Below are 25,668 nucleotides of genomic sequence, written 5' to 3' on the forward strand. Positions count from 1 at the left end.
AGTGCACAAGTTCAGAAATTCAAAGAAAAAGAAAAGCTGTGGTCAATTTGTTGTGTTTGGCTTTATTATCAAACTTTTCATTGGACACACGGAGAAAATTTACACTTTAAAAAAGCAGGGATATCACTATTCATTCGAGAAGAAATAGTTAAAAGGATGTTTTTTTTAACAATAAATATACAAAATACATAAATAAATTTGAAGAAAGTACATTATATATCTTTACATCTACTAGACACTATATGTCACTATTTCTGTGGTTTTACAGTGTGTGTATCTTTTTTATCACTTAACTTTCAAAGCTTTCTCCCATTTTTTTTCATCTGCCCCTCTCTCTCTCTCAGTCTGTCCCTCTCTCTGGTTCTCCAGCTGTGAGCGGGGACTGTGTTGCATGTGTGCATTGCTACATGTTTTGCGTCTGTTTTTGTATTACAAAGGGTGTGGTGGATGGATTGACATTAACATTCTTTTCATGTGTCTCAAACACATCATACTTTCATTAACACCCCCCCTCCTTCTTTTTTCTCCCTCTCTTACCCCTGCACCAGCTTCCATTTGTTGCCATGGCAACTGTGTTTGATCTCCTCTCCTGCCCTGCCCCTCCATTTGAGCACCCTTCTTGTCACCCCATTTCTCTCCCACTCTTCTTTTTTTTTTCCCAACCACTCACTCAGACACACACTCATATACACACCAGAGAATCTCATCTCTGTCTTTTGTCCTCTCCTTCTCATGTCTCTCACCTTTCCCCTCACCACCAGCCATTTCTGGAAAGGCAGCCACACCCTTCCTCCCTCCATCCTCCCTCCTTTTTTCAACCAACTTATTTTTTTTCCTTCCCTTCGTGTAACCTCCCAACCCCAAAACACCACAACCCATTCTCCTCACTCCAGCATCTCCTCACAGCTTTAGGTGCTTCCTCACCTTTTGAATTATTCATGTGATGTCACTGGCCATGCACCCTGGTGACGCACCATCAGAGGGTGTGATCCTCTGATCAACATGCTGACCTTGTTGCTGTTGCTACACTGTGTGTGTGTGTGTGTGTGTGTGTGTGTGTGTGTGTAGAGTTGGATGTGAGAGGGGTCACATATGGCATATGGTACAACACAATTGTAGGACCTGGTTGTAATCATATGTGATGGTACATTTCATTATTGCATTCTTGAGCCAAATGGATTGGCTCTTTTCTAATCATGATTAGTGTGTGGAGAGCTGGTGGTCTGAGTGTCTATTTGTGTTTCTCATGTTTTATTGATCAGTCTGGAAAGCCCCTTAAGAAGCCACCAGGGCAAACAAAGCCAGAGATTACAAGCCTTAAGATGAGTGTGTGGCGACTGGCTCCGATATTACTTGTTAATGTTCATATATTACTTAGTATGATGTTAAGAACTGAGGGTCGATAAAGGTTTGGTTATCGGTCACTTTATTTTTACAGTACTTTTCTGACAAAAAAAAATTAATACAGCATGCTTCACACAATAAAGCAATAACCCCAACAACACACACACACACACACAATGTGTCAACTGTGCAGTCAATGACTTTGTAATTAATTAAAACATAATTAATAAAGTACTAAAATAAGAAAGAAACTCATTAAAAACAGAAACTGAGGAAACACTAGAGGAAGGATAAACACTCAAAATAGAAAAATAAGTTAAATTAAAATCAATGAAAAAATAAATAAAAATAAAAACAAATATAAAAATAAATAAATAAATGAAATAGGATATACCAACTACTAAAAGTAAATTGATAAATAAATAAAATCAAAATTATTCATGTTACTACTTTTCTTCCTGTATGTGTATAAAATTTCACAGAGCTAAATCAAAACTTGTCATCGGAGCTCTTACAATTTCACAAGAGTAGTTTGAGTAGGGTTTTTTTTTATCAGGCCTAATATATCAGATTGCAGTAGACCATGCAGGTGTTTGTGTCCAACTCTTGTTCCTCTAAATGCATATGATGCCATTAAAAAAAACTGAGGCCTCTTATCAGCAATAACCCTGCACTCAGTTCATAATAAATGTGATATGTTTATGAGCAACACTGGGTTATTTTAACTGGAAACATGCTGCCCCCCCCCCCCCAAAATGACTGGCCACAAAAAAAAAATCAGGAACAAGGGAGGCTTGTTGGCTATTTACTCCCCCTTAGCAGCGGCATTGTATGCAAAGCAGCCGGTTCTACTCTCGACACTGAGCCTATTAGTATTCACAAACAGGCCTCTGCGGTGATCAACACATGTTCATGCATACAGCAGAGAGAGGACTTGTATTCATATTCATATTCTGCATTCACAAGACTGTTATGATGATCAGTGTTCTGCTCGCTGTCCTTTACTGTAATGCTATGAGGCGCTTCTTTTTCTACTGTGTGTGTCTCCACCTATTCTGCAAACCCCCACACATATGCAAATTCGTACACACTCCGGCATCCGCACCATTTTCAAGGTGTGAAGTGACTGATTGCAGATTGTCTCTGTTCCTGTGAAAAAGGGCTGACCAGTGCCTCGTCAGACTGGTGATCGTGAGCCCCAGTTCAGTTTGATCGCACACACATACACACACAGTACATCATGCAAGTACCTCACCTGAATCTAACAATGTAGGGGAAACCAGGTATGATAGTAACACGTTCTGTTTGAGCATCACTTGTTTGTGCTAGATCTCACAAATTTTTTATATACATTACCTGTATTTGTCTTCTACAAATAAAACTCAAACTGCTACACTCTTAGAAATACGAGTTCCAAAAGGGTTCCTGCAGGGCTGAGGTTCTCAGTACTCAGAACTATTTGCTTGTGAAGAACCTTTTTTTAAGGTAAGAGTTCATCAAGGGTTCTTTGTAAGACTAAAGGTTTCACTCAGAATCCTGATCATCCAAAGATCCCTTTTCAGAAGAAAGCATTTTCAAGGATTGTAGAGATCCTTGAAGAACTTTTTCGTCAAGAGCTCTTTATACCATATTTTAAAAGAGTTCTCAGTAGAACCTCTCTTAGGGGGTTCTGGTTGAAACCTTTCATAGCTGGATCTAGGTATTACTTTTTATGTTTGTGTTATTGGTAGAACTCAACGAAAGGGTTCCATGTGGAACCTTTATAAAAAAGGTTTCTCCTGTGTGTACAAGCCAAAGGACCCTTTATGGTTCTAGTTATTTCGAAGAATGTACTTTAGGGTATGTCAGTGAAACCACTGTATGTGCAATTCAGTGATAGGCAAAAAATAATCTTGAAAAAAACTTTCTTTTTAAGTTTTTGTTCATAAAACAATAAAAGCATAAAAAATATGGTGTATGATGATGACATTCATGTAGCACTTTTCTGATTGGTCAGACTGACAGTGTTATAACTAACCTGGTGTTACAACACTCCCAGGTTTCCCCTGATGTGTTAAACTAAGCTGCAGAGCCAACACACACACACACACACACACATCCAGTATATACACACAAAGCAAGTGTCTTGGGTAGTTCTGGTCAGATGATGAATACATAGAAGACTCTGATAGCACTGAGCTCTATTCCTGGAAGCACAATCAATAGTACACACACACACACAAACACGCGCGCACGCACACACACACACTTGCATTGGACCCAACAAAATGGAATACAGCGAGAGAATTACATTATAAGCCATGTCCAGATGCTCAAAACCCCATCATCAAAGATAACATGATTCATTAAATAAACACACACAAAGGCACACACACACACACACACACACACACACACACACACACTGAGCAGTACTTAGTCATCCCTTGTTCATATTTTGCTGCAGGATCATCCAAACAGCAGTTTCTTCTGGGTGTGGCGCAGTTGTGTTGCAGCAGAGCAGCCATGCATGTAAAAATTAAAAGCCTGCCCTGTCTGTCTGCACAGACACACACAGACAGCCACACAGAGTTCATGTGAAGGAGTAAGATATTTTGCAGCTCTGCAGAGAGTGTTAAAGACAGTTGAAAGCTCTTTTGAAATCCGTCCAGGTTTGTGCTGGAGTGCAGCGTGTCTGAGGATGTTTGTTTCTTATGCAGCGTTTATGTCTTTACCAAACTGTAGGTGTTGGAGAGCTTTTTATCATCTTGTTTGCCGCCTGCAGTTTCTCCTCTCTTATCCTCTCTGCAGTTTGTCTGTGTGCTGAGTCTGTGAACAGTCAACAGAAATCATCTTTTAAATGTGTTTATTCAAAGATGTAAGAAAGCATCTTGATGATTAAAAGCAGCACCAAGCAGCATTTTGGATGATTGAGGTGACCATTAATGCGAGCCTGCATTAGACAAGCAATGTTTCAATACACTGAATAATAAGTGTAAGTGGATTTAACACTTTTAGATTGTTTTTAATGGATGCCCGGAGCCAAATCAGCTCAGAGAGAACAATCAACTGTGCAGTCAACACTTTCCATTTCCAAATAACTGTCAGTAAAAATCAATAGTTGTCAACACTGGAAAATATGCTGTGTAACCCAGGCCTGTAACAGCAAACACAGGCAGCAAATCTACAACTAAAATGTTTTTTGAACAACTGAGGAAAATGAAGCCACAAAAAATTCTTATATTATTAACTGCTGAATGTTGAAAACCAACAGAATAGCTGCCATAACTTCAGTATAATCTTTACATAGCGAATAGTCGTTTGCTGACACCTTGTGAGGCTGAATGTTGGATTTTGCACCTTTAAAGAAAAATGTTGTTTTCCTCTCTGTGTGCCGTAGAAACTGAAACACACACGCACACATTCCTTTCTGCTTCAGAAACACACAAAATCCATGCTCTGTGCTACAAAGGCATTGTGCGACTAGGAGAATGAACTGAGACAAAGAGAGACTGTGCGAGCAGAGGGGTTGTAAATTCATTATTCATCCTCTAATTTGACATTAAAGGTCAATGTCAGTGTATGCTCCTCCTCTGCTCTCTCCCTCCTCCTCCTCCTCCTCCTCCTCATTTGTCTAGATTCATATTCTCACTGGGTGTTTTGGACTTGCAGAGTATTGGTAAACCAACACTGTGTCTTTGCATCAGCAAAATTTGTGCATACTAGAGTTTGAGTGTAGGCTCAGTTTGTGAGTGTGTTCTCACACAGAGTGTTCATGGGAGTGTGTTGTGTGTCTGTTCCTGATTTTGTGTGAGAGTTTAGGATAATCAGTGCTGATGCTTTCTCTTTTAAAACTGCTGTGGTCAGTGCTTGCTTCTTGCTTTCGCTGTCTGCCCACATTCTCCCAATATCAATTAAATGCTTGGGCATGGTTCCATATAAGTTAACATCACATTAGACTGGTTTGACAGTCTCAGTAAACAATAACAAGATGAGTCCATTAAAGGTGCAGTCAGCAAATCTGGAAAAGGACAGTTGATTGTTGAGTCTCATTCCCCAGTTGTCAGATGATGCTTTGGGGATGAGTCTCCTGGAGCAAAAAACTAGTTTTCTTGTCTTAAATTATGCTTAAAGGTGGCCAATGATGCCAAAAATAAGCTGCCTACCCCTTTTTTAAAACTCTCCAGTGACCTCTTTTTCTTCTCTCCAACTCCGTGTCTCCATACAGAAACTGGACACATAGACCCTGTCCTCATCGAGCGTTACAACACCCCAGGCTTCGTCGGGTGTCTGTCGCGGGTACAGTTCAACGGAGTTGCCCCCCTCAAATCTGCACTGAGAAGCACCGCGCAGGCTCAGGCCACACCCACAGCCGCTCAGCCAGACAGACAACCTGCAGCCACCTCGCCGGTGTCTTACCAGGGCAAACTGGTGGAGTCCAACTGCGGGGCGTCACCTCTTACCATCCCACCAATGTCTGCTGCAACAGATCCCTGGCGTCTGGACAACACAGGTAAGGATTCCTCTAAAAATCCTTAAGAAGTAATTTAATGAGTAATAAGAATAATTCCTACAGTAACTGAAAATAAAAAGTGTTTCTGCTCTTAGAAATAAAAGTGCTGACTAGAACCACATTGGTTTCTTCGAACCCAAAATAAACAGTTATACCTAGAATCATCTGTGAAAGGTTCCACCCAGAATCCCCTATAAGAGGTTCTACAGAGAACCCCTCTATGGTTAAGTGTTTCCATCCAGAACCCTCTCCTGGGGTTTTATTTAGAAACTTTCCACCTACCAAGAGGGTTCTACCGAGAACCCTCCATGTACAGTTCTACCGAGAACCGTTATATGTTCCAAGGGTTTTATGTAGAACCCAGGGAGATCTAAAACTATGTTTAAGAGCTTCACATATAACCCCTGTGTGTTCTAGGAATAACATAATTTTGTTTTCTACAGATGAGACAGATTTTAACAGTCAGTGTTGGTAAAACACCCGTGCTTTCAACAATCCATGAAGAACTCTGTCCTCCAAAATGGGCTCTTTGAATGAAAAGGGTTCTTAATGGAACCAGCCAGTTACATGTAATTTGTTACTACCCAACTACTCTTGTGTCTAATGTTGCATTCCACACCAGTGTGTAGTGTTTCAGAATGTGGATGCAGCCGTTTTCCTCATGCTTTGGTGCCAAAAGTGCCTTTGGGAATGTTGAGCTATTGGAGATCAATCAAGTCCATTGATCTGGACTCCAGGTCCAAACTCACAGTCAGCCCTCCACCATACTTCCTCACAAAGGAATAGGATTTATTCTGCTTTACGTTGTCTATAGATAGACCTAATCTATAATTCATCCAGCCCTCCCTCAACCCCTCGATGATCATTGTCTGTCTTTTCATTGATTTTGATTCTCATTGATTTTTTCCCATCTTCCTAACTCCCCGTTAAGTTTTTTCTTTATTGGCCATCTCCTCTCTGCAGTCTGTCTTTATCGCTTATCTTTTCATATATGATGAATGCTTGACATTTTGCCCAAGGACATCCAGACCAGACTATAATGAATCTGATTGCTCTCCTCCCCTCCGTTGCCTCTTGTTTTCACCCATTTCTCACTTCTCAGCCTCCTCTTCTTCTTCTTACTCATGCTCTTTACTTCCCTGGAGATCTGTGCAGTCAGCAGCAGAAATAGCTGACAGCTCATTGCAGAGCGAAGCCGTGGGAGTGTGTTCATGTATGCAGCTTGTTGTGTGCTGCTGTAAGGTTTGATGATATATGTCTGCAGTTTTAGCCATGTTTTCACACTTGTCTTTATGTGTGAACAGATAATATGGACAAATTTTGCAAACTATCTCAACAGGAGATCTCAACAATATCATTGTTCTCCTTTTACTTCCTCCGCATTTCTGAATTGCCCTGCACTTCTGTCCCTTCAGGGAGAATCAGAGCAATTAGATGATTGCTGCTGACAGAGAATTATAGTGGACAGGCAGAATCAGCAGCTGTTATTAACCTCTTAACCTGTCATGGATCTGTAATGAAATACACGAAACAATACAGCAACACATTCATCAAACTCCAATAGTCGTCCCCCAAGGATGCTTAGCACTGCTGTATCCATCCTGTTGACACATGCAGTGAAGCGGGAGCCAGTGTGGAAGAAACTAAGCACAAATTGCAGTGTACATGACCATGTTCTGTTTTTGCTTCAGTGTTGAAAAAGGAAATATTTGTTGTTATAATTTAGCACAAGTTGTGCTTGAAATTATTTCATGCGGCTTTTTACTGCTGAAAACAGCCAGGGGCTCTGTTTTTGCTGCAAGCAGGACTGTGACACGTATTTTCCTGACCTTGAAATGTACTTTATCCATCGGTTTGGTATTTTCATTTGCACAAGCCAGTATAGTGTAGCTATTCAACTTATTTATAGTACTAGAATGAATATAAATTATCTTAGACATTCTTTTAGTCTATTTATGTGTGAGTGTTTGGTGTGAATGTGTCTCTCTTCTTGCTGTACTCAGATGCAGAGTTCCCCTTCAATGAGGAGAGAGTGATTCCTGATGGAGTCAACAGAGACTCAGCTATCATTGGAGGTAAAAAAAAAAAAAAAAGTACATTCTCTTAACATTTGCAGTATTAAGAGGTGAACTTTTATTACATGCTCAAAATAATAAATCCCATTTAATTCTTTAATACGTGATCGTAAGCTGCCATGCTAAATGTCATGGGTGTCATGTGTCATCAACCCCTCTCTCTCCACTTTTACTGTTTCTCTATAATGCTATACTTTAAAATAAAAAAAGTATTTCAGCATAGATTGTAAAAAGGCTATGCATATCAATCACGTCATTGTTGTGAAGTTGTGTTTTTTCCCAGAATAACCACTTAATAAATACTGAAAAGCTAAGCGCCGCAACTGCAACAGTAGATCACAAGAACAATTAATCTGCCTGTTGTTTTCTTATCAATTCATTGTATTTGTCAGAAAATAATTAAAATGCTCGCTCAAATTCAACAGAACCAAAAGTGACATATTCAAATCGGTTATTTTTGTCTGAACCAACATGCAAATAACGATGGATGACACGTGTCCACTGGGGATGCAGAGAATCCAAATATGTAATTTGGGAAAACAAATATTTTTTCTGGCTGAAGTTGCTCATTATTATTTGGGAACTGATCAACATGTCTGTGTATCAGTTTGTTCCAAATGGATTCACTGTGGATGTGAGGTTAAAAATGTCCAAACCGTTGGCAACAAGACCTTGATTTCACTAACTAGTCATTTCTTTTAGTACACATTATAGAAAAGTGATTGCTATATTCTGTAGCCGCCCCTATTAAGGCAGTGCACAGCAGGCAGCAGGCTAAGAACTGACAGTTTCCAGATAAACTCTGAAGAGGAAGTATCATGTGCAGGAGGTAGCTGTCTTTGGCTGAAAAATTATTAATCAGATGTATTTTCTGTCAGTCCACTAATTGTTTCAACTCTACACTGAAATATTGCACCAAAGTTGGATAGTTGGTCGAAGTAAGCAAGTAGTAGCAGTGATTTAAAAGGCTTGCTTTTATGTACATGATGTGCGTCTCTTCTGCAGGTATCATTGCGGTGGTGATCTTCACCATTTTATGTACTCTGGTGTTCCTGATCCGTTACATGTTCCGCCACAAAGGCACCTACCACACCAACGAGGCCAAGGGCAGCGGGGAGTCCGCCGGGGAGTCAGCGGACACGGCCATCATCGGCACCGACAACCCAGAAACCATTGACGAATCAAAGAAGGAGTGGTTCATCTAATAGCCAATGACGGGACTTTGAGAGAAGGAAGTGATTTGTCAGACCACCCGTTGCCACAGAGATGGAGGAGATTTAATTCAATGACCAATCACGGAATAGATGAAGGAAAGGTCATTCAATAAGACAATAATCTCCCAGAGAAGATATGGGAAAGACATGTACAAAAATCTTTTTGTTTGTTTGTTTTTGTTGTTTTTTTTTTATATATCCAGAGTATTAGACAGAGAAGAGGGACAGTAAATGCATCGGAGCAGCAGTAAAGACTGTACATGTATATACTAACCGGCTTGTCCTTCTTTGTATCGTGCTTGGGAGTTTTCAGGAGTCCTTTGAATACTGTATATGACAAATAATTATACTTACTGGGTCGTGTGTGATAGCACAGATTTATTGCCAGTCTCTGTTGCATTTTGATTTTATTTTTTAACAAAAATCTTATATCAAAAATGATCAAATCAACATGCCAAACCCTTTTTTTTAATTTAACAGGCTGCAGTTGCACCAGTCTGTCAGCACTCATATCAGTCAAAAGACATGCCACCTATACTGTGGTAATATAGAGTTGAATATGGATGCCAAAAGTCACTTTGTAAATACAAGATTTTGTGTTATGTTTGTTTCTTTTTCTCAAAAGATTTTATTCAGAGACCAATACATACAGTAAACACTAATGAGAACTTTCAGATCTATATTACAATGATATCATACATCTGTTCATGACATTATATATGTATTAAATATAGAGTTTTATGTTAAAATCTTATGACATTCGATTGTATGGGACATTCTTCTCTGGCGGGAAGTGCAGAGAGGGGTTTCTCAGAGCATGATGGGAAATCATGACACTCCATGATTGGTTCAGCTCAGCACGGCAGCTTTCTTTTCATTTGGAATGGGTGAAACCGCCAGCCTTTACTCATTCATACTTGAGGATTCGGTTTGTTTCTTTGCCAAACACACAAGTCTTATGTAATTTCCCGATCGGCTCAGATTTTTGCATTATGTTTGAGTTGAGTATGTTGGAGTTTTCTCAGTATTTTTACATCTCAGACTGACATTAGGCTGTGAGTTTACAGTGTGTGCATGCACCTGTGAGTATATGTGTAGGTCAGATTAACAGGATTTGTTATATTGGACAAAAAGAGTACTGGAGGGGCAGTTAGGACAGTCACACAGATGAGATCAAACAACTTGCCTGACACTTAATGAGTTGTACTGATGCACTAAACGAAGCAGCATAAAACAAAACAATGACACCTAATATTTGTTCAAGATCTGGGAGAGGTTAAGATGATAATTGGCTAACTAATCCATTGTGCCTTCAAGGTGTTGAGCCATGTCGCCTTGTCCTGGACTACTTAACACAAACTTACTACACACCCCAATTCCAAAAAAGTTGGGACATTGTGGAAAACCCAAATTAAACTAGAATGCAATGATTTGCAGAACAAGATGTGATCGAACTGATTAACTCTGTTGTTTTTGTATATATATACACTCATCCTGAATTTGGTACCTGCAACATGTTCTGAAAAATTGGGTATGGGGCACGTTTAACAACGTTACATCACCTTTTCTTTTAACAACACTTAGTATGTGTTTGGGAACTGAAGACACTAATTTTGATGTTTTGAACAGGTCTGGAGTTGCTGAAATAAGTAAGGACGTCTCTGAAAAAGTCATCGTCTGGATGGTAGCGCATGTTGCTCCAAAAGTTGCATGTACCTTTCAGCATTAATGACGCCTTCACATCACATTGTTCTCACACTGTTGGATTATTTGCCCATGCAGTTTTTCACGAAGTCCATGCTTGTGAATTACTGAGCCTTTCAAGGATGCTCATTTCATAGCCAACCATGATACTATTACCGGTTACCAATTAACCCATTTACCTATGGTATGTTCCAAACAGGTGCTTTTTTGAGCATTCCACTCTTCCAGTCTTTTTTTTTTTTTGCTGCTGTCACAACGTTTTTTGGAACATGTTGCAGGCAGAATGAGTGTATATTTGAAAAAAGCAATAAAGTTTATCAGTTTCAACAATAAATATCTTGTCTTTGTACTGTATTCACCTGAATATAAGTCAAAAGATTTGCAAATCATTGCATTGCTTTTAATTGACATTTTACATAACTATTTTGGAGTTGGGATTTACAAAACTCGACTGCTGCTGCATGAATTCTCAGTAATTAGAGTTTTCACAAGTTTCTGTGTTTCCCGATTTGAATGGTGCTGTGTTCAGTTACCAATAAATCCCAATCATAGCTTGAAAGTCTGACTTTTTCAAGCATTGCTTCATAGGCTCTTATGCAGCAGGAGCAGCTGCACGCTATACAGTACACAAATTCACACCCACGCCCTGTGGTGCACATACACATGCAAACCTGCGTGTTTGATAGAGCACGAGTCAAGGTTGTTCATTCAGATACAAGAACGTGTTCAGAATGAGGAGGTGGCTGCTTTGTCAACACTGAATTGAGCTTCACTCTAACAGTGCCACCGTTGTCCAACATGCATTCAAAAGATGTACAATGTATATTTTCTCACCGTGTTGTTTTTCCTTTCATTGTTGGATATGTTTACCTTACCATAGCATTTATAGAGTAATGTGTTCCGGTTGAAACCAGCTGCCAACTTTTGTCGTGAAATTGCTTTTTTGTGTGTCTGTTTGGTGCTGCCATGTCACCCTGTTACATGAATGATTTTGTACATCATTGTCGCCTCATGGTTGAGTAGATCACATTATCAGAGACATTAGGACAGCTGGAGAACTCAGCCTGCCTTCTACTGTGGCCTCAAAGAAGACTTCCTCTGTCCACACCTCACACCCATGAAGGCAAACGAGTGACTTTCTTTTATTTTAATAATTATATTAATCAAACTATACATAAACACACACACACACACACACACCCCTTGATATGTGATTTGCAGATAACAACGATGGTAATGGATTATCAGGTCCAACAGACTAAACCATAACCCATCTGTTTTGCTTTCAGTTCTATTGAGTTCAATAAAGAGTGTTTGATCTTTAATGCCTGACTTTTTCTATGCATCACTTTCATGTTGACTCATAGACGTCTTCAGACACACACAGCATCATGAGGCACATGTCAGACAGGATGTAAAACACATTCATGGTACATCTTGGGCCTTATATCATGTAATAATCATGACATCAGGCCTTTGAATCTGACACGGGACCGACAGCTACATGTCACAGCCTCTTAATAAAGTCAGAATGCCATGAAAAAGAAAGAAATCAAGAAGTGCAGCTCATTGCCTTTTTGAAAAACATGACATCCTCGTGGTTCATGTAGATCCATGTTTTGTTTTTTTAATTTGAGGATTAGGGTTTGCACTCTGAGAGATGATGAGAGAAATTCCAATAACAATATTGACTCAACTTTTAATCCACTCAATTTTTAAAACAAATTCAAGTTTTATTGACAGCTTATTTTGTGTATTCATTTTAAACTTTATACTTGTATGATGGCCAGTCTAATGTAATGTGAAGTTCTGACTGATATCTGACAGCTGATAGGCTGCCCCCTTGTGGTGGGATGGGACAGCTTCTTTAAGATGTGGTTAAGAAAAACGGCATTTTGTGCAATTTATTCCGTCTTTATTTGTCCTTGTATGCAACAGATCACAACCATATCAACAGCTACACAATATATATTAGAAGAAAAAAGTGTGACAGTTTTGTCTTCAACTAAGGGCATTTTTGACTCTCTAAAATGTGTAAAAAACATCCTTTATGAAGTTTCATTTTAACCATCAGAGGCTGTAATGAATGTAAACCAAAATTGCATATACTCGTTAAGATTTTAATCTGGAACATGTTTTTTTTTTTTTTGTTTTTTTTTTGTTTGTTTGTTTGTTTTTCATGGTTTCCACCATTTGTTCTCATACATTTGTCATTAGCTCAAAATAATTTTGCAGTAATGACAAACGTTCATTCAATATTTTATTATTTAGATTTATTTTTAAATCTACAAACTTCTAAGACATTCATATGTATTTTCATCAACCTTTGAATCCCCCTGTATATACTGACCAATAAATACTTACGATAAATCCAAAACTGTTCTTCCATTTAGTCACTTAGACACTAAAATATGGGAAAATATGCTCTAGGTTAAAAATACTTAAGTTACCATTAGTTGAAATTGTCTACACCAGAACAGAAGTGGTGTCTGCACCCGTAAAATGCTTCTTAAATGCTTCAGTAATATTATTAAATCAAATTATTTACTAATTATTTTTGCCAAGATGTTAAATAACACTCTGTATATATTCATTAAACCTCATATGAGAAATGTTTAGATAAATCAAAAAATTTCGCTGGGACTTAAAAGTGTCCATAGTTGAAAAAACACTTCGTATGACGTACGTATCTTAAAAAAAAAAATACACAATTTAATGAATAAAACTACACATGAAGAACTGGGAAGACGGAGAGCAGAGAGGAGACAACAAACTTCATTTAACTCTGGTAGGTTCAGGACAGGAATAGACCTTCACAGACACCTTTCACAGTGGTCATTGTGACGTCACATTGTAGCCGGGGCTAAACACAGGTGTTACTAATTTTACTGATTAATGCGCTGCAGTTGTGCGTGTTGGCTCAGTGGAAAAGCTTTGCAACACTAAATCCAAGAGGATCTTAATTAGCATAATTGGCTGCTCAGTGGTCAACTGTGTACTTGTCTGTGACCTGCCCTGCTTAAAAAAAGTAAGTTACTCTAATAGCATTTGAGATTGCATTCATTTTCATCACTACGCCAGTTTATCGTCTTTTTATTCCATATAGTCTTATTTATTTTTTTTTATCAAAACCTGGCTCATACATTACTCATAATGCTAGAGGACGGTGAGGTCAGAGAGATTGTACGAGCACGAAGCTAAAGCAGAGATAAGGAGCGGATTATGGAGGTCTGGATAACTTACTTCTTTCTGACTCCACACAGCCAGAAATTTTACATTTTAAACCTGCTTTCCTCGACCTAACAGGCGTTTTTTTTTAATGACATATTCAGAAGTACTCTACAAGACCTGTAAACTTTTTTTCATATAAAAAATAAAAATAATTTACTGTAAGATGAGAAGACAAAGACCAACCCTATCCCCAGGTAATTAAAGAAGCTGACATTATTTTCTCATTTCCAGGGGGATCCATAGGTTATGGAGACTCAGGAAGACTAGCCATTGCCAAAATTTAGAGCAAAATGCACTGAGCCATATTTATGTTGAGGCTACATATTTATACAGTTGGAGAATGTAAGAATCAATTGACACTGTAAAAAACTGTTGAGACAACTCACCATTTCAAGTCAGTGTACTTCAACAGTTGTTGAGAGACATGAGTTTTTAGTCCAACTTGAACTGTTGAGCTTTAAAATGAACTGAAGGTTTTGCTGGCCTACATTTCAGAAATCAAAAATTAGTCACAGTGAACTGTGAACCTGATTTATTATTTTGAGGGATGAAAATGTAATGATTTGGATTGAAAAGATTAGTTTTAACCATCACTCACTTTAACTTATATGAATTTATTCAATTATATTTTTTTAAATACAATTCAGAGATTTAATTTTATCCAAAGAAGAAAAGTTACTTACCTAAACAAAACATGTACAGTTTGGCAACAACAATGATGCAACTAAAATGTCAAAAAATAAATGTTATTCATCTCTGTATAATTTTTTTCCAAAGCCACACATTGCAGACCTCAACCCTGAACCGTCTGACAAATAATATGCACTCTTATAATGTATTATTACCACTGATCTAATTTTATGCCTGTTCAACCAACAGGGGCCAGTATGTGACATATTTTGCAGTATTGATCTGACTTTGACCTGTTTTTATCATAAGAAATCACTCAGAACACTGAAAAATGTATTTATTATTTTTATTGGCTTATTTCAACAAAAGATAAAACACTACAAAAGAAAATCAGCAGTTACAAAAGACACACTTGTACAAAAGGTAAGCTGATAGCTTTCACAGTCTCTTGAATTCATTCCCTTTGTCTCATTATCAGCCCTTTGATGTTCCACTCTGATGCCACAGTTAATGCACAAGTTGAAGCAAATGAGGTCTGAATTAGGATCAGGATTGGTCTTCTTTGGTACGCAGCGGGGATTGGTGTAAAATGATTGCGTTTCTTTGACTTAGGTGCAGCTTTGTGAACGTCACAGCGAGGGGTAAAAAATAAGACTCTTCTGAGATGTAAGCCTGGGACTTCAGAGAGCAGGAGATGAAGGATGCGGGATGGCAGGGAGTTCTTCAGGCATCGGGACACTCAGCTGGAACAACACACGAGGAGGCCAGTAAGCAAAGGTCTGAACCGTTTTCAGAAACAGTTAACATTCATTAATGTTAATGTTAATGACATACCATTTGAAGGCAAGATGACAATGTTTTCTGAGTTGATGCCAGTCTGCAGGGAGAAATTGATGAACTTCTGCTGCAGGTCTTCGCTGACCTCAGGCGTACGCCCTGCAATCACACAATGTGTTACTTCAACCTGCACCAAATCCTAAATTCACCAATTCAACATGCAGCAATGGCTGCTGCTGCGTGACTGATCCAGACTTACTGTAAAGCTTGTTGAGAACCTCAGACACTCCATCCTTTGTCTTGATAGTGTGGACCAGAGCGTAGTCATCGTACACAACGTCAACAATGCGCATGTCATTGTCATTGTTCCACACTGATGAAAGAAGAAATGAACAGGTCAGGTCAGGCTGTTGATCCTTATATTTGTGTCTTTTGCTGTGTTTCCACTGCATGAAATTTCCCCATTGACAAGGAACCTGGGGACAGAATAAACATTCTTGGTACTTTTGGTGAAATGTGGCTTTCGTGCGTGCTCTACTCACCCTGGCTACGGAAGGTGAACCGCCCAGGGGTGTCTGTTTTCTTAGCAAGGTGAGTCATTCTCCAGCAGGTACCGTCAGTGCTAAAACAGGGAAGTAAAATCTAATTTATCATTTGTCGCTCAGGAGGTTTTGATTTGACAGTAAAATTAGATATGAATCACTCACTTCAGGTTGGCGTAAGAGAGGTCGAGGTCTCCTACAGCAGTTGGCACCAACATGGCAGTGCCCATCTTCATGCCAGCCTTGTGGTTCACAAACCACTGAGCATTAGTGGCAAAGCCAACCATGTACCACTTGCCCGCCATCTAAATGGACAGAAAGTGGGACATAAAAGGTGAGAGGGCACCCAGTCTTCCATATAAATTATTCTTAAAGTAAGGTTTGCTCCATGAGCATGTACTAAAGCATACTATAGCATGTTTTCTCTTTTCCCTGCTTACTTTGAAATGTCAGTTTGCAGTTGTAAGACTTATGCTCTTTCTTACCTTCTGCAGGTCAAAATCTGCTACAGGCGTGACATCGGCGTAAGCAGCCAGCGAGCACATCAGTGCAGCCAGCATCCTCAGCAGTGTGCTCCTCATGGCTTCTCCTTTGTGTTCTGGCCTTCTCCAGCAGTGAGTGAAGTTTCAGGATGAGGTGAGGAAGAACAAGCAAGTAGAGGCTCCTTATATCCCACAGAGTCCTGCTCTCCATCCCCTCCTCCTCATTCTGTCTCCTCCTCCCTCCCTTCTGCATTACAAAAACTCTTTTTGGCCTTCACCCACCAGGCATACAAATCACAGCCGTTACACAACTGGCACGTGTGGATGGAGGAGGGGGAGGTGAAGAGAGGAGAAAAGGGAGAGTGGGTACATAATAGGGTTCTTTTAACACCTCTTCTCTTCTCCCTCCCTCTGTCACAAATGCTCTTACATGCCTGGATTATCAAAACAGCTGTTTGGTAAGAGTGCAAAGTTCTCCTCCACACGGCATATGAAAGCACACCACATACACAAGATAATACAAGAGACCAGAGACATTTTAGCATCCTTGAAAAAGACCTCGAACCAACTCTGTCACTGGGCTGCACCAACAAAGATTAATTAAATCTTAAATTAGTTGTAATCAGAGTTAAGCAGAAATTGGTTTAAAACAAGTAAATCCAGATTTAAAGTTAAGTAGAGCTCTGTTACACAGTTAAAAACCAATCTCAATTTAGTAAATCCAGGTTTGGTGATACAAAGCAAAATTTAAATTTAATCAGTATGGAAATGCTTCCTTAACCAAATAAGACTAATGTAAATAAAATAATATATTTGAGTGCTGTCAGAACCTAGTAAGTATGAAAGGGGGGACCATTAACTTTGGGCTGCTCTGTGCTCTTTAACAAACTGATTTTTTTTTAATGTTGCATTGTTTCCTAGTTAGCTAAAAAGTTAGCCTACAGAGGAGCTCTAATTTCTCCTCCTTTGAGAAAGAAAAACTTTTTGGCAAATTATCAACTGGAGTGAAAGAAAGAGGAGACGCATCTTAATTGTTTCAGTCTGTCTTTTTGGAAAAAAGGCAGCACAGATTGGAGTTTAATGTTTTGGTGCAGCAGAATTAAATTTAATCTTGGTTTAGAGTTAATCTGAGGGTTTAAGGGCACGTTTACATTTGATCTGTCTTAATTTTAAACTAGTGAACTAGTCGTTCAGTGTAACTTTAATCAGATTTAAAGAATTAATCCTTGTTGGTGCATCCTAGCCTATGAGCCTATAAACTCCACTTATTTAAGATGAATATTAGAGGTTTTTGGATAAAATAAACCAATTGTACTAAATATGCATTCATTTGAACCAAACTGCTTTGTCAACAGTGTTGAGGGAGTGAGTTTTAAGAACTCCAGGGAGAAAAAAGTTTACTATTTCTCATAAAAAGCTCTGCCAGTGTTGCATACAATGATTGGATTGTTCTTGGCAGTTTGTTTTTAGTGTTAATAGTTTCATAAAACTTTCTGACACACAAGAAATTCAACAGAAATTAGAGAAACAGACTTTTCACTCCTTTCAGTTTTGTAACAATACACTGAGGAATAAGAGTTTGAACTGTATCATCTTGTTTAAACATTGTTTGATATTATTGGTTAAAGCAATAAATTCATAAATCTCTGCTTCATGTAGAAAATAATACCCCAGAATGCATCACTGTGTTGAGAAAGTATAATGTGCTGATTGACTGTGAATTCTTCATTTTTGAAAATGCATTGATGGACTCATCAGAGCTGCCTTTGTTAAGAGACAAGACAGGCACCGACTTGCAATCAGCTGGTTATGTAACAAACACACACACAGAAACACACTCGCACACCAAAGTGATGGGTGGAGCTAGGGGCAGTGTTAGGAAGCACATTTGTAACCCAGTTTTGTAACTAAACTCTTTCAACCCCTTTTGGGCTCCACATCTGGGCTACATTATCTCCAGCCCCCACCCTTCCCCCCCTTTTTGTGTCCTCACACACACCCCCAAAAGCATGCATACAGACACACTCTGTAAAATCTTAGAATAAAAAGATAGGATAATAATACACTAAACAGGAGAGTGGTATCTCACACACAAGTGGGCAATAGCAGATAAGGGCCACTTTATTAAAAAAAAAACACTAAAACATTTTACAGTACCTTTTACTGTGTTTTATTTTATTTACTTGTACCTTGTATCATTTTAAGTTTACATTTTCACAGTTTTATGACTTTGATACAGTCTCTCAACAACTTTCTTGCTGATATCCACATCTTCAAATTATACAAAATTCAGATATTTGCAGGAGGACTGCTCAACACTTCAATGCAGGATCTGTCCGCTGCACAGCTCTGCCTCTTCAGCATGTGGGGACGCAGTCTGTATAACAAAGAGTGACAGATTAAATTACATGGTAGCCGTACTGCTGTTTTAATCAGGTTGTGGAGGTTGGATAACTTGTTGACAAAGTTTAGATAACTGATTGTTATACAAGTTGAATCCAACACATGCACAGCCTAAGGGGTAAATGTGAAAACTGTCTGGGGGTAAAGGCAGCAGGTCATTGGTTTCCTTAGAGCTGCTCTCAACCAATCCCTTTCTTGCTCTTTCTCTTGTGACAGGTAAAACTCTCCACCACTAAAGTCATGTTTTCCATCCTTTGACCAAAAGCAAGTCTTTGCAGGGATGTTTAATGAATTCCTTATCCCAAATCATACTCTTATAAACAGGCAATAAGTGCCCTGGTTACACAACTATTCAATATATTCCTGTCTTCATTTTTTTCTTGTACATTCTTTAGTCTGAGAATTATTATTAGTATTATTCTTTTCAAAACAGGTATGAGATGGAAAGCTGAAAGAATCATTTCTGTTTGTTGTTTTCCACTTCCTTGTATTCCCTTGTGTTTTTTCAAAGATTTACATAAATTTTTTTTGTGGTAAATAATACAGTTTTCCCAGTCATCTTGAAAACTTCAACCCCCCCTTTTTCTCAACTTTAGCTTCTGTGAGTTTATTGCTTTTTGTCAGTGTAGGACAGAATAGCAGGCCCATTGATAATAAGTTATATCTAACAGCAGCAAAATATATCTTATTAATGCCATTATTTATCACATTTGAATAACTTAATTCAGATACAATTACTGCATTGCAGAAACAAACCGCTTAATATTCACAGATAATTTGTATACATAATATAAAGTAATAAAGAGGGAGAATACATATTTTGTCATTTAGCAAAAAATGAAAGTGCATTCAGTCACTGACACACACACAAACTGCAGCTGTGAAGGTAAAATGATGATCGACACATAATGCACTGAAGCAGCAAACCTTTTCACAGGAAGAAATATATGAAATATATCTGTAGCAGTACAGAACATGGACAGGTTTCTAAATGTACTGCAATGTGCAATGAACTGTGAAAATACTCTATATACTATAAGCCTGCAAGCTGCACTGACAGCCAAATAACTGAAAATCATTTGATTTTTTCTTTAGGGAGTCCAAAAAAAACCTTGTTCCATGTGACTCTGTCCCATGTCTTTATATTTTAGTCTTGGAATTGTCACACTTTTCCTTCTTTCAAAGCTCCCTGTTTTTCTCACAACTTACTGATTACATGATCCTGGTCCACAGCACCACAGTGACCTAGAGGAGGGGAAAAACTAACAGTTATTAAAGGCAGCTGAGAACACAGGTGTATATGTGTAGTTTCTGAGAAATCATTTAGTACAGTCGTAGTATTGTGTTACATTTTAATGCAATACACCCAAAGGTTTTATGTATTCAAGTTATTTAAAGTTAGTCTTTTGGCTTGAAATAATGACTTGAATGAATGTACTGTACAGAGTTTAATCGTTAGATTAAGCTTCTGAAAACACATGATCAGCATATTTAGAGATCTCCTAGCATGTATTGTTTAAGGTTTAAAACTCTCCTGACATCCTGCTTTTTGTAGTTTGAAGAAAACTTCAATGATGATTTGTTGTGTGTTAGTAAAACTAAATTTAAAAAAAAAACTTATTTTAAAAAAATTTAAGGCAGCTCTGACATTAACTTTTTTCCTACTCACAACAAATCATTTATTTCTTGCATTGTATTTTTTTTTTTAATGAAACTTTAGTTTGAAAAGTAGCACAATATATTCCAAACTACTTTTGAAAATATGTTAAAGATAGTCTGGTGACTTCTCCCTTACATTTATTATTATGGTTAAGTTAATTTTATTTTATTATTCGGGTGGACATGGACGTACTGTAGGTGGGGAAGGGAAAGAGGTATGCCAGTCCCAGATTTTGCTTTTCAGCAAGCTGCTCAAATTTGGATAACAGTGGCTCTGGCAGGTCGTCTACAGATCTCCCTGCGCACAGAACACACACAAAAAAAAAAAAAACATCATGACATTACAAAGGCATTTTAATCAGCAGTCTCAATTACCAGAGTAAAACAAGATCATCAGAACTACCACCTGCATTTTACATCCAAAATATCAAAGCAAACGTCACATGGATGAGGAACCCACCATAGAGTTTCAGGGTGATCTTGCCCAGTTTCTGGTAGTACATGATAACATAGTTGTAGTCTGTCTCCCCTATCACTATCTCAGTGTTGAGCTCAGGACGAACTCCTGTGGAAACAACAGAGAGCACGGTTACACTAAAGGGATGCTGCACCACACTATAAAGTCATTCATTCAACCTTTATTTAAACTCAGAAATACATTGAGGTCGAGACCTCATTTACAATGTAGCTGAGTAAATGATCAACCATGTATAAAAAGGCACTGACCTTTTAGTGTTAGCTTGCCTGGGGTTGGTGACAGATGATAAACCTGTAATATCTCCCAGCACTGATGGTTGCTATGGAGACAAGGAAAGAGTTTTTTGCCAGGTCAGACATTTGATTAAAGGGACAGTTCACTCAAAAATGAAGACAGTCATCGTCTACTCACCCTCATGACAACTGAAAGTCAGATTTAGTTTTAATAGTTCTAATACAGGAGCTTTGGACCATCACAAGGAGGTTTTCAGGTTTATTTTGTTTATTCTGAGAGACATTTCATACAACAAATTAGGCACAAAGAAGCATAACTAGAAAGGACGGGCCGGCAGGTTACTAACTTCAGTAGATATCTGCATCACAATATATAGAAATGTATTTCTTCACATTCAGTTGATAATTTTAGTTAACTGAATGAATGTTTGAGCTAAAATTCTTATGTATTGCTCCTTTGATATGTGTGAAAATCCTCATGCACTGCAGCTGTTTAATCTGAGACAATATGTAGGGCTAAATTCTTTCTTTCTCTAAAGTAGATTGGGCTTGTTTAAGACTCTTATGTGTTCACAGTTTCCTGGAAAAATTGGAAACCGTGTTGGATTATATACTGTGTTTCATAATCTAACCTCTGGCCTCAGATTGAACCAGCTCCCTAATTTCTTATGAAAAAAAGTACCAGAAAAATTGTTTTCCTCTGCTTGGGCCAGACAGGATTTATAACCTTCAAATCAAAACAAGAGATATCACAAAATGTTCCATAAAAACAATAAAACACATTTTTTCAGTTTTTGTTTGTTGCATTCCATGTATTTCTACAAAAGCCAGGTCAGGGTGATCTGAAATATTTCAAACGATGAGGGAAAGCTGATGGATTTAACTGTTCTGCCTCCGCCTTCCTGTTTTCGAGGATACACAAATAAAATCAAACACATGTGGCTGGAGCATGAAGTCAGCGTGGCATATTTGCCCCCTCTGCTGATAAATCAAGGTACTGAACTGGTGAGCTACACTGACAGTTTGTGCTTCAAGGTTAAAACTAGGTATGGAAAAACATTTGAATTGAAATAAAAAAATAAAGACTACACTTGAGAAAAGATCAAACTAACTCGAACACAAGCATGAGGAGATAGTTGTGCATTATGTTCACAAGACTGTGAGTCAGTTGCATTCACACATGAGTGTTTGTATTGTAATACTTATTCTTAACTTCATAAATCTTGCCCCTAACAAATAAGCTCCATATTATAATAATAAAACAACTAAAACTAATACTGAGACTAAAAAAAATATTTAGATCTAAACCTTTTTAAATAGTAAATACTGAACTGAAACAACCAAACCCACTTTGGAAACTAAACTGAATTGAAAACAAAATAATTATAATTAATAAAAATAAACTAAGAGCTTGGACATGCAGACGGTGGTACTTACTGTCGTGTTTTAGTGCTAACAGATAGTGTTTGGTCAGAGTCAGGGGAACGTGTGATGTTCATGACGGTGGGCTCCACTTTGGTTCCATGTTTTATCAGGTAAGAACATTTGGAGGCAGTGTTGAGCAGATACCATATTCCTGTCATCTGTAATACATACAAGCAGGATCAGGTGTCATAGAGACAGGAAGAATAAGCAAGGTGGAATATTGGCAAATGGGGGGAGCGGTTCAATTAATTTATTTTATGTAGACGGACATATACAAATTTTGTTTTAGAGTTGTTCTACGACCTTTTCTCATGCAGCCATAGTAGGTAAACACTGGTGTTGTCACTGATCATTGATTAAATCACAGTCAACATTGCACAAAAGCAGCACCCTGATTCTGTTTGACATGAATGGAAGAAAACCCTAATTATTGTAACTGGTAACACCTGTGTTTAAAATACTGCTTCATGTCAAAATGGCTGCTGTGAAAAAGGTCGATTGTACCAGAATCAAATTAACTCAGTGTGGATATTTATTGCAACATGTGAGACTTTCACAGGGATACATCTGCTTCAGATGTCCTGCTCTAGTTTGTTCTGATCACACTCTGTTTCACTGAAATTCCCCCTCATTGCCCAAAACATCATAGTGACACAATTACACAAGAACATCCACACTGCCAGCCCGCACACTAATCAATAACCAAACAAACTGACATGTTAGCCTGTTTGCTGAAACATTTCTCTTTTTAGCATGGATACTTTTTATAGAAGTTTGCCAAGTGACCAGCCTCCTGAAGTAGCATTTAAATCTCAGCTGTTTTAGTATCCTTTCATAATTATTCAGTCTGCATTAGTCAATACATGTGTAAAAAAACAAACTTAGCCGCCTGTATGTTCTCCTCAAAGCAATAATAGCTCTTTTTGTCTATTCAGTTGAGATGAAGTGTCATGGTATCCATTGATTATTGTACAATCACATTTGTTTGTGTTATTGGGACATTATGGTGCAAACAAGCGAGAGGCAGAACTGAACTGATCAGTGCAAAGGTCAGGTAACGGTACAGGGAAGTATTTACTGTGGTGTCATCAGGCTGCAGCTGCACTCCACTGCCTGGAAACAGCCCTTTCTCTGATTTATGAAACTGAGCCCTTCTCTCTTTTCAATGTATTTTCTTTTTTCCATGAATCCTTTCCCAGCATTGTCATTGTTAAGTGGACAGATGTTAACTTTTTAGTTCAGTAGCTTGATTTAAAGGCACCAATTAGAAACCCTGGATGAAAAGCAAAGGTCTTTAACTTTTAAATAACACATAATGCACAGATGTAGACATAACGGAAACAATGCACAAATTAAAAAATATAGACCGTACTGTATGTGACCTGTAACACTGCCTCTTCCTCCAGTTTCTTACCCGCTGTAGGTCTATGTTCTGTGCAGGTGTCGTCAGGTCAATTGGTTGAACCTTTGGCTTTTTAGGAGGTCGTCTTTGGGGTCGTGGCCGACTCACAGCCCCCCCTACAGCGTCCGTGGAATCCCATAGACACATCAGCGCCACCACTACCACCATGCAACGCCATATTCCAGCCATCCTTCAAGAGTCAGTCTCCCTCTCCTAAAGGATTTTTCAGGTTCCTATGTTGTTACTCTTCTTTTACTCTTACCTCTGCGTTAGGTTTTCTGTCCTCTCTGTCTCTGTCTGTAGCTATCAGCTGCTCAATCACAAAACACAGAAGAAATGTATAAACAGACAGGGGGCATGAGACAAACAGAGGATGACCTGTTGAGTTAAATATTAACTTGGTTTACTGGCAGAAATGTGCTCTGTGTATCTAAACCACAGGGGGAAGCCATAAATTCTCATTAATTACTGACTTTAAACAACACGAGAACAAGAAAGTTTGCTTGAAGAACAAACAAAATCTGTATTTATTGAAAAAGTATCAGTCAAGTTTGCATAATTCTTAACACAGATAAGTCAGTTTGATCCGCAAATGTAGCACAGGACAGAAAAACACACAAAGCAGCCATGTCATAACTTCCAGTGTTTTGCAAACTCTACAGAAAAAAATGATCTTTTTAATTCAGGTCCAGTGTATTTTGACATTTTTCAGACACGAAGACAAGTAAAACATAATTTTTGTAACTAAAGGAAAATTAGAAAATGTTTAAAAAAATAAATAAATCAACCAAACTTGTTTGAAAAGTGCCTTTTCATGAAGTGACTGAGGTGTCTGAAGAAGCTGATGGTCTACAGTCTGGGTTTGTGTGAATCATGTAATGTATGATCAGCAGATTTGTAGACTTCTTTCCAGTATATATATCCAAAGTTTCTGAACTCAATTCACAGTCTTTCAGTTTACTGAACTGCAGTAAGTCCATTTCCATCTGTAGGAGCCATTAGTTAAGGTGGTCCATATCGAGTATATTGAGGTGGCAGTGTGGGTTATTGTGGTAGATGAACTCTGAGCCCAGGTGTCACGTAGTTGGGTGGTGGGTTAATCTATATAGCCATCTTCAAACACATGACCCAGGTGGGCGTTGCACTGTAACAAAAAGACACACAAAGACGAAAGCCAACCAAAAATAGAAAAGTGATTAAGAAAGTTTCAAGTATGAAATTCTGAAAGGAAAGGCGTGGCTTTCATCCCATTCCCATGTCCCATGAGCCTCTTTGAATGCTGGCCAGCCTGTCCCAGAGTCATATTTAGCCTCTGTTTGGTTTCAGTTCTATTGAGTTCAGTAAAGAGTGTTTGATCTTTAATGCCTGACTTTTTCTATGCATCACTTTCATGTTGACTCATAGACGTCTTCAGACACACACAGCATCATGAGGCACATGTCAGACAGGATGTAAAACACATTCATGGTACATCTTGGGCCTTATATCATGTAATAATCATGACATCAGGCCTTTGAATCTGACACGGGACCGACAGCTACATGTCACAGCCTCTTAATAAAGTCAGAATGCCATGA

At 38.4% G+C, this 25,668-nt stretch overlaps 3 protein-coding genes across 4 annotated transcripts in view; 1 reads left to right on the plus strand and 2 right to left on the minus strand.

Moving 5' to 3' along the window:
- Positions 1–11,043, plus strand: part of cntnap2a (contactin associated protein 2a) — a 421,874-nt gene extending 410,831 nt beyond the window's left edge. For both annotated transcript variants that reach the window (XM_084710438.1, XM_084710437.1), the window contains 3 exons: positions 5,552–5,836; positions 7,840–7,911; positions 8,917–11,043. In XM_084710438.1, coding sequence (XP_084566564.1) covers positions 5,552–5,836; positions 7,840–7,911; positions 8,917–9,116 — 557 coding nt within the window. In that variant the 3' untranslated portion in view covers positions 9,117–11,043. The remainder of the gene's footprint in view (positions 1–5,551; positions 5,837–7,839; positions 7,912–8,916) is intronic.
- Positions 11,044–15,022: 3,979 nt separating this feature from the next.
- LOC146307424 (lipocalin-like) lies at positions 15,023–16,656 on the minus strand. Its single transcript, XM_084747770.1, has 6 exons — positions 16,495–16,656; positions 16,175–16,314; positions 16,010–16,089; positions 15,727–15,840; positions 15,525–15,626; positions 15,023–15,433 (listed from the first exon to the last, which is right to left on the minus strand). The coding sequence occupies exons 1-6, from the start codon at positions 16,588–16,590 to the stop codon at positions 15,414–15,416; spliced, it is 552 nt and encodes a 183-aa protein (XP_084603896.1). The 5' UTR covers positions 16,591–16,656; the 3' UTR covers positions 15,023–15,413.
- Positions 16,657–18,645: 1,989 nt separating this feature from the next.
- On the minus strand, positions 18,646–24,419 carry c8g (complement component 8, gamma polypeptide). Its single transcript, XM_084747769.1, has 7 exons — positions 24,104–24,419; positions 22,702–22,847; positions 21,280–21,350; positions 21,014–21,118; positions 20,747–20,851; positions 20,104–20,139; positions 18,646–18,868 (listed from the first exon to the last, which is right to left on the minus strand). The coding sequence occupies exons 1-7, from the start codon at positions 24,278–24,280 to the stop codon at positions 18,849–18,851; spliced, it is 660 nt and encodes a 219-aa protein (XP_084603895.1). The 5' UTR covers positions 24,281–24,419; the 3' UTR covers positions 18,646–18,848.
- Between the last annotated feature and the right edge of the window lie 1,249 nt (positions 24,420–25,668).

This window comes from Lutjanus erythropterus, chromosome 21 (genome assembly GCF_056507025.1).
Source record: "Lutjanus erythropterus isolate fLutEry1 chromosome 21, fLutEry1.hap2, whole genome shotgun sequence".
NCBI classification, from domain to species: Eukaryota; Metazoa; Chordata; class Actinopteri; order Lutjaniformes; family Lutjanidae; genus Lutjanus; species Lutjanus erythropterus.

What these genes read in the sequence shown, in the direction of transcription:
- LOC146307424 (XM_084747770.1), bottom strand. Translation starts at nt 16,590, where the DNA reads ATGAGGAGCACACTGCTGAGGATGCTGGCTGCACTGATGTGCTCGCTG. An exon ending in CTCTCTTACGCCAACCTGAA is followed by an intron (nt 16,090 to 16,174) that starts GTGAGTGATTCA and finishes TCCCTGTTTTAG; the next exon opens with CACTGACGGTACCTGCTGGA. An exon ending in GGTTCTCAACAAGCTTTACA is followed by an intron (nt 15,627 to 15,726) that starts GTAAGTCTGGAT and finishes GTGTGATTGCAG; the next exon opens with GGCGTACGCCTGAGGTCAGC.
- c8g (XM_084747769.1), bottom strand. Translation starts at nt 24,280, where the DNA reads ATGGCTGGAATATGGCGTTGCATGGTGGTAGTGGTGGCGCTGATGTGT. An exon ending in GATCACCCTGAAACTCTATG is followed by an intron (nt 20,852 to 21,013) that starts GTGGGTTCCTCA and finishes TTCTGTGCGCAG; the next exon opens with GGAGATCTGTAGACGACCTG. An exon ending in CTTTCCCTTCCCCACCTACA is followed by an intron (nt 20,140 to 20,746) that starts GTACGTCCATGT and finishes CCCCTCCTCTAG; the next exon opens with GTCACTGTGGTGCTGTGGAC.